Source organism: Perca flavescens, chromosome 16 (assembly GCF_004354835.1).
Source record: "Perca flavescens isolate YP-PL-M2 chromosome 16, PFLA_1.0, whole genome shotgun sequence".
Taxonomy (NCBI): domain Eukaryota; kingdom Metazoa; phylum Chordata; class Actinopteri; order Perciformes; family Percidae; genus Perca; species Perca flavescens.
The window spans coordinates 82998-92238 of record NC_041346.1 but is presented as its reverse complement, the minus strand read 5'-3'; the positions used below and the strand labels follow the sequence as shown (position 1 = coordinate 92238).

General features: G+C 38.5%; 1 protein-coding gene across 4 annotated transcripts in view; it reads right to left on the bottom strand.

The window, feature by feature from the left end:
• LOC114570600 (ras-specific guanine nucleotide-releasing factor RalGPS1) overlaps positions 1 to 9241 on the bottom strand; it is a 146510-nt gene that overhangs the window by 105446 nt on the left and 31823 nt on the right. For 3 of the 4 annotated variants that reach the window (XM_028600933.1, XM_028600935.1, XM_028600936.1), the window contains exons 6-8: positions 6851 to 6940; positions 894 to 986; positions 427 to 553 (exon numbers count right to left, since the gene is read on the bottom strand). In XM_028600933.1, coding sequence (XP_028456734.1) covers positions 427 to 553; positions 894 to 986; positions 6851 to 6940 — 310 coding nt within the window. The remainder of the gene's footprint in view (positions 1 to 426; positions 554 to 893; positions 987 to 6850; positions 6941 to 9241) is intronic. The other variant, XM_028600934.1, reaches the window with a different exon arrangement.

The window sequence follows — 9241 nt, the reverse complement described above, 5'->3', positions numbered from 1 at the left end:
TTTCTAAAATATTAAGATATTTAAAAAGTATTGAACATTTTTGTTTATGTATTTTTTCTCATGCTCATTTAACTTTGTATGTTCAAGATAAAAAAAATACACATTTCAAAATCTTAGAAGCTTATTTTCTGCATTTTCCTTGAAGTAAAATGGTACCATTATATTGCAATCATAGCATTGTAAATCGCAATCACAATATGACTTCTTCTCCAAATCCTGAGTGACCCTAGTAGAAACATACAAACATATACTACATGTACTTTGGTATTGTATACTACATGACTGTTTTGTGCTGAATGCAATTCCATCTTAAGTAAAAACAATCTTTGTATGCTGGGCCTAAGACTAGTCATGGAACATGTTAAGAGACTTGGAAACCTCTGGCTTTAGAAGGATTAGGCCTATCGAGGCCTATGGAGGACTTACCAAGGTAAGGAATGCTGGGCACCATCTTCAGGGAGCGGATGTATTCTCTCATGCGGGTGTAGTTCTCTTCCTTGGATGTCAGATAGTTGAGCTTCTCAAATGTGGCCTTGTCTTTCCGACTGATCAACTACAACAGAGAAGAACAATGACACACATCTGATTGGTCCTTCTCATTAGGACCCTTAACTACCATGTTAAAAATCAGGCTGTTGGAGAAAGAGGTTTATCTGTAAAGGAATATAGTCTATGTGATAATTTCTCAAGAAACCTATCTAATGGTTTGTTTCTGTGGTTTTTCTACAATTTGGGTTTGGTCAGAATCTGGGTTTGTGGGTGTCATTCCACCATTGGGTGAGAAAGTTTTAACTGGTGTGTCATTCATGTTATTCATGTATTGAACATCAGCTCTTTGTTTTTTACTGTGGTAATTCAACATGCAGTCACTGTAATGAGACGTGTTGTCTTACCGCCCAGGTTTTGCTGAGTCTGAAGATGGGAGCACTCTGCAGAGCAGACACCACTGACACCAGAGAGTGAAGGTTGTTCAACTCCAACAGTTTCTGGGAACAAACACAGATATTCTATCAATATTTTATGAACGACACAAATGATGAAATATGGCTGCTGAGGGCAGGTGTGGTTTGTTGGGCTCCACTCATGCCCTCTGTATTTTACAACTTTTCTTGCTATTATTATTTGCTTGGACTTACAACTTTAAGGGTAATGTGGCCAACTTAACCAGTTGTGAACAAACCAAGTTGCATATGTTTGGACATGGACATTGCACACTGCATTTTATCTGGTCATCAAGAGGCCTGAGCGACAGAAGTAACGCCAACAGGTTATGCTCACGGCAGAACAAAGTGTATGCGTCTAAAGTTATACTGGTGCTCATACTTTTGGCTGGAGATATACACATCAATCCTGGACCGACCACGTTTGAGAAAAGGGCTAGCGCTGAGGTGGAGATGGGGCTCAGTACAGGTGGAGCAACGCAGGTGACATCGCCCTTGCCTACACCAAAACCACACGGAGCGGAGGTGCGGGAGCTGTAGGCTCAGAGACAGGAACCACTGGAACAGCGGCAAGCCGAAAAACGGAGTGCATTTAATCTTAACTGCTTGTGTATAACCAACCGCGGCAAGTCCGGTGAGTTATCCCGTCTGATAGATCCATATACGGGGACTGTACTGGGAACTACTGTTAATTGCGAGGCTGTGGTGCAGTGGAATTATAGCGTGGACTTTCGGCCGGAAGACAGAGCTATGGCTAATGTGAGGCGTGCTGCTTCACGTGGAGGACCGGATAAAATGCCATTAACGCACTCAAATGGCTTGGTCAGTAGTGCTGTTCAAAAACAAAAGCAACATCTATTTTTCCAAACTGTGAATCACGCTAGAGTGCTCTGGGATGTTAAGTGTAAACCAAAAGGAATACTAGGTGGACACTTAAACATTCGCAGCCTAATCCCCAAAAGGGATCATATTTCTGTACTCCTCTTGGGCTCAAATTTGGATTATCTTTGTCTAACAGAATCCTGGCTTCACAGTAAGGTACCAACTAATATGATAGACATTGTTGGATATCAATGTATTAGAAAGGACAGAAATACCGGCAAGGGGGGAGGAGTTTTGATATACATAAAAGATAAATTTAAATGCAATATAATTGAATTAAAAACCCCTCTGGAATGTCTAGCTTTGAATGTAATTTTATCACCTACAATGAATTTTAATATTGTTGTTATTTATAACCCACCTTCACATAACACTGTTTTTTATGATGAATTAAGTCTTGTAGCTAAACAACTTGATTCTTATAAAGAAACTGTATGGTATGGTGATTTTAACATTAATTGGTCTGAAAAAAGTGGCAAACAAAAACTAAAAACATTCATGACTAAATTTAATTATCTACAAATGATTAAAGGGCCCACTAGGATAACAAGACAGACCAAGACCCCGATTGACATGGCGTTTACTAATAAACCAGAACGTATAATAAGGACGTACAATCTGATAACAGGTCTCTCAGACCACAACATGATTCTGACAGTTAGAAAACTGACCAGAAAGCGGTTACAGTATTTTGGCAAATTTGGTTGTGATAAATTAACATTTATCATTCCTGAAACTAAAACTGTGCAGTTCGAAAGAGAACTTAATAACTTAAATTGGGAGCACATCATGGCTGTGGATGATGTAGACGAGTGCTGTAATTCTATGACTACAGCTATCTCAGGACTAATAGATACATTTTTAATAAAAAAAAGATGTAGTAAGAAAGAAACTGTACCATGGATAAGTAATGAAATCAGAAAGCTTATGAAGAAGAGAGATTTGGCTCTGAAAAAATAAAAACTGATCTGTTAACTTACAAAGGCTTAAGAAATAAAGTGGTACTAGAACTACGTAAAGCAAAAGCTTCCTATTATACTCAACTTATAGGTAAGGCTAAGGGCAATAATAGTTCCATCTGGAGACACTTAAACAATCTGACTAATAAAACAAATAAACACAAAGGAATAAAGGAACTTCACATAAATGGAAAGAACATAAGTAATAATACTATTATGGCTAGTGAATTAAATTCGTATTTTGTGCACTCAGTAGAAGAACTAACAAAAGATTTTGAGCCTATAGACTTCAATTATCCAACTGAATAAGTTGTCAAATTCCAAATCAAATGATTTCTATATGATGAATAGCTGCTTTTTAAAAAAATATAGAACTGTGTTAGTTAAACCACTAACACGTCTTGTCAATCTTTCTATAAGGACTTGTACATTTCCTCTAGGATGGAAAAAAGCAGTTATTGTGCCAGTATTTAAATCAGGAAATCAGGACTCTATGAGTAACTATCGGCCAATATCTATTTTGCTTATTTTATCTAAAGTAATTGAGAAAGTTGTAGCAGCACAACTGGTTGACCATTTGGAAGCCAATCAGTTCCTCCACCCACAGCAGTTTGGTTTCAGATCAGGTTACTCAACTGAAATTGCAAACTGCTGTTTTATTGAAAATGTGAAAAAATCCCTGGATAGGGGCGAGGTGGTGGGAGCAGTATTTCTTGATCTTAAAAAGGCCTTCGATACAATCAACCATAACTTGCTTTTAACTAAAATGTCTTTTTTTAAATTTTTCTACGGAGGCAGTATACTGGTTTGCATCGTATCTTCAGGCTAGAGGACAGTGTGTCAAAGTTGACCAGGAAAAATCATCAATCATGAACATCAAAATGGGCATACCACAGGGCTCTATACTTGGCCCTTTACTGTTCAGCCTTTTTATTAATGATCTAGCGTTGAACTCTTCAGGTGCCAGCGTCCAGATGCAGATGATGCAGTTCTTTATGTACCCGCTAAGTCACCAGAGTTGGCAGCTGATGTACTATCTGCATGTCTGGCTAATGTCGGACAGTGGCTCAATCATAATCAGTTGGTGCTAAATTTTACAAAAACAGTTTCCATGTGTTTTTCTGTTAAGAAATTGGATTTAAATGAGAGATTTAAGATTGAATTACAAAATGAAAAAATTCAATCTGTAAAAGAATTTAAATATCTTTGATTGGTCATAGATCCTCAACTTAAATTTGCTAAACATATAAAGAAAATTTCTAAAACCATACAAAGCAATCTAAACTATTTCAAATTAATTAGAAACTATATACCAAACCAGGCAGCCCTGCTGTACATGCATGCTATGGTCTTTTCACATATTTCATACTGCTTGACAGTTTGGGCGCAAGCAACTCCGTCTGAAATAAAACTTATTGGTTCACTTTACAATCGAGCAATAAAAATTATGGATAAAAAGCCCATCCGCTCCCATCACGGTTACATCCTTGAAAAATATAATATATTAAGCTTTGAAAGCTTTAGTAATTTATGTTTTCTTAAATTAATTTTTAAGTGTATTAATAATTTAGCACCTGAGCCACTTAGTAGATTTATTCAAATACAGAGCAGCCAAAGAGTTACCAGAAGCAGTACAAATCATAACCGCACAATACCATACTGTAGGACAAGCTTTGCACAGACTGCCTTTTCAGTTAAGAGCTGTAGACTATGGAATTCATTACCAGCTGACATTAAGGTCATATTGGACTTCAAAAAATGTACTTCCAGCATTAAGTTGTGGCTAAAGGCAAATCAAAATTGTAACCATTTTTAACTATTATTAGTACTATTTTTTTTTTCCTTATTTTCCTTGTGCAGTGAGTGAAGGTGTGTGTGTATGAAGAAATGCCTATGATTTTTCCTTTAAATTTCTTTTTTTTCTTATGTATGTATCTGTTTTATAATGTTCTTAGAAATGCCCAACCAGGGACAAGAGTTGAGAATTAGCTCTAGCTATAAACTCTATATGCTGCGCATCAGTTACGGGCTTTGTATTGTAACTATGTTTGCTTGTATGGTCCCGGTTAAATAAACAGATAATAAAACGGTATAGGTTTAACAAATAAGTTCACAGTCTGTTGGCACTGTGAATATTGCACCTGTAATATGCTAGGACTATGAGAAAAATAAGACAAGCATGCCTGGGTTAAGATGGCATCCATGAGTTGCAATGTCCCCAGTTTGATTCAGGCCAACGGCCTTTTGAAGCATCTCTCTCTCCTTTTTTCTGTCATCTTTCCACTATTGCTCTCTAATCATAATCATAATAAAAATAGTCTATACAGCCATTTGTCCTTGAAATGGTGGTGCAGTGGAGGCGGGTTTACAGCCACCGATGAAGCTGCTGAACTAAGCAGCGTTTCTGAGTGTAGAAGAGAAAGTGATGGCACTTTACAATCCATACGCCTTACATACACTACGTACTCATAATGCTGCCACTTCCTGTGTGCAGAGCCAGAGCAGCACTGAGTGGATCTACTGACACACACACTGTACTTTATTCTGATTCCATCCCACACACACCCCACATGTGGATTAATCCGCTGCTGAAAATAGTCCCCAACAAACCCATTGTTTCCTCCTGTGTTTATTAAAAAAAGCTATAGTGAGCAGTTGTTGAATGAATAATAAATGAAACTGTATTACAATGAGAGGTTTACCTGCAAGCACAAAATATGTTTCACACTGTCCGTTTCAACTGTTGTCCTAATAAGGTTACAGTTACAACTTATTTAATGGAATGTCAACATGTAAAATTTAACAAATAAAGTAACCCAAAAACATAATGTCCTGCTTTAGAGGTTCGATCTGGGGAGAAAGCAGCAAGACGTTTGGGAGTTGTTGAGATAAGAGACATCTTATAAACTTTGTGAAACACTGTCTACAACAAATTCACAATTATTTGTGGCTTGCTGTAAATCTGGCGAAGCATAATTCATGAAGTTATTTCTATTTGGGGTCAGTTTGTCCTGGCTGTTACCGTACCGCTGCAGATTAAGTCAGCTGCTCAGATGTCACATGGCACTCACCGTTATCTCTTACTCTATATATTATTCATTCCCCTCCATTTTGCTTTTATTTTCATGCAGTTCTGTTGAAAAACACATGTCCAGATTGCATGGACATAATATATAGATCAGTATAATCAGAAACCACAGATGTGTCTCCTTCCCTCGCTAAAAACAACAATCTGTAGTCAATCAGAGGCTGCAGTCCAATAGTCCATTTTGCTTAGGAAGGTTCCTAATGGAGTGAAATGACCCTGAAGTAGTTAAGTGGCTCATGATAAGAGCTGTTCAAATTGTTTAAGTGATAAGGAAAGGTGCTTTAATGCTGCCTTTGTTACATCCTTTAGCATAGGATACACTGGACTATCCTTTACCAAAGGAAAGGAGATAATGTCCCACAAGTAAAGGGGTATAACGAGTCGGCCCTGCATTCACTACATTACTGCGGGGGATTTCAATCCATCCAAGACCAGACCATGATCCAGCGGGATTGGCCCAAGCTGTTAGAATAACAGCAATAGAGAATAACTTAAGATTTGTTATCTCAGTTTCCACCCACAGCCATGTGAGCCTGCAGTGTGTCACCTCCACTAAACTACAGAGGAAAAGGAGATGCCAGATGTTATATGAAACAATGATCATTTTTAATCTGGCTAAAAGTGCATCCATCAGAGATTGGCATATCAGTGACATCTGATGTAATCAGCCAACCTTATTAGTTGAAAGAAGCCATAACTGCAGAGTGATTCTACATGGTGATGTATTCTGGGTTTGTGAATAGGCACAGTGAGCTGTATAAAGCATACTTCAGTGACCCCATGAAACACAAAGTGAAGAGTTCAACAGCTGCTGAACACATATCCATGTGTCTACTGTAATCCTGGAGATTAACAGCATGTTTCTGTCCTCTGCTTTTTAACTTATTTGCAAGAAGTACTAACAATTAACTCATATCCCTAAATATGTTTCATATTGTCCTTAATAAGGCTTCAGCATGTATTCAGTGATTTTGACTCACCTTTGCTATTTTGACAAAGTGGCCCAGTATTTCCGCTCGGATTTTTAGCGTCTGGGCAGTTAAGATTTCTCTCACCAGCCAAAAGCTCACCTGAAACATAACATACAAACCCATATTAATACAGAAACTCACACATAACTGTAGCATAATCGATTCTGTACTAACATCAAGTTGTGGACTTGTTTAAAGGCAATGCAACAGATGCTGACATATACGGACATTCAGTCCCCAGTACGGGTCACGCTGCATATCAACATAACCATGATGACCAACTCTGGACAATAGGTTACTGGGTTACCAGCTGAGTAGACTAATGACTACTGAGTTTGTGTAATATACCTGGAAAAGGTCATATCATACAAGTAAATACTATTTGCATATCTGGTATTTTTATGTAGCATCATTAATGGGATACCGATTTTCACATTAGCATGTGTTTCCAGGTGTTGGCGAGTTGCACTACTGCATATTTAGTAGTATAACAGACCTGCCAACCTTGAAAAACTTTTTTGAGTAGCAACTTACTGATTTATTGTCGAAGTTCTGGCTCATGGACACGGCAGCCCGCACGCGGAAAAAAATGTGCCATTAAATGTCAAATCTGACAACATTTTAAACCCTAGAAAATAATTATGTTCAAGTAGGCTACTTGAATTAAATAAAACATTTTATTTAAATTATCAGTCATATTTAATACAATTAATTGGATCATAATGTGACTGGATGAGGTTTTTCCCCTCCCTCTTATCTGCACACAGGAGTGTGGATCAGCATACCTGGGGCTCATTCCGATTGATTGGGAGAGGCGGGGACATTATTTAAGCCTGTGTGTGTGGACTCGTTCGGTTTGTCTTCACCTGCTGGGTGTCTGTGGAGACGTGTCTGGGTTGGCGTGCTTTACGTTTTTGCTGCTGCCCTAGGTCGTCAGTAGTGGTGGGCAGATCGAAGCTTCGTGAAACAATGAAACTGTTGAAGCAAATGTGCCATATTGTGTCGAGGCTTCGAAACAATCCGACACCCGTCTCAACGATGACACCTAGTGGTCACTTGCAGGCGTTGATCTAAAACAACCTTGACAATGAGCCATTTTTTATTATTGTATTTTTCTAATATGTGAAGCTTGTAACCTGTAGGCTCCTCACTGGGCATAATGTTATTTTGGTCATGACAAAAGAATATTAATAAAAGAAATCAAGCCACAATGTCTCAATTCTTTATAGATTTTTATTCAAAAATATGAATGTCCCAACAGTTTATTATATTTCAATCCTAATTATCTATCTATATCTATATATCTATATATCTCTATCTATACAGTATATCAATCTATCTGCGTATCTATATATGTATCTACCTATCAATATGTTAATGTGTCACTATGTATACTCTGTCTGTCTCTAGCCTATCAGTCAATGTGTAAATTTAAATGTAAGCCTAAATAGAACTAAACAACTCGCACTATGAATGTCACTATATCATCAAAAATCCGCTATCTCAAAATCAAACTCCTCTCACAAAAACCCACAAGGTCAAGATGCGTTGACTTCACTTTTATACTGATGTGCGATTGTGTGTTCCCGACCCTGTCAATCAAACGCTGATTCATGCCATCTGTTGAAACACTTGTGAAACACTCCGATGTTTCATTTAGCCGTAGTCACGTGACATGGGTGTTTTGAATCACGCTTTGAATCTGTGCCTTTTCTTGTTCTGTGTCGCCGTGCATGTGGCACTAATGTGCATTCTTTCATAGAGCTGACCCTGTCTTGGTTGTGGATGTCCCTGTGTGGGTAGATGTATGCCTGGGCTGCTGGCGTTGGGTGTCTCGGTAAGCTGCATGCCTCCCTCTTTCGACCCATTTCGGCGTTATCAAGATCTGACATAGTCTTATTTGTTATAGTGTGGGCCACTGTGTGTGTGCGCGAGGTGGGTGCCTCCGCCGGGGTCTGAGGGCGGCCTGTCCTGTAATTCAGTAAGTTGCTGTGTTTGCCTGTTTGCTTTAAATTCATTGCGGTCCTGTTTTAATGGTGTGTTTCACAACACAGCTGGACCGGGCTGCAGCCTTATACATGCTGCTGTGGGGCTATCGTGGTGCCACGACTAATTAAAGGGCCAGTACTTCGCGGCGTGTTCTTCCCCCACTGAGGCTGTTCTGGATTCCGGCAAAACTGTTCTTGAGTCCGGTAAAAGTTTCCTGGACACTAGTACAAAAAACGTTCTGAATACATGTACAGAAGCGGTCTGGATATATTGTAGGCTATTAACTGTTGTATATATTGCATGTGGGTTTCTTTTTGTTTTTTTGTTTTCTTATTTTGGTTGATTTGTTGTTTTCTTACTATGCATGTTTGATTGTTGATTTGAATTGTGTGTGTTTCTTGTTTATTTTCC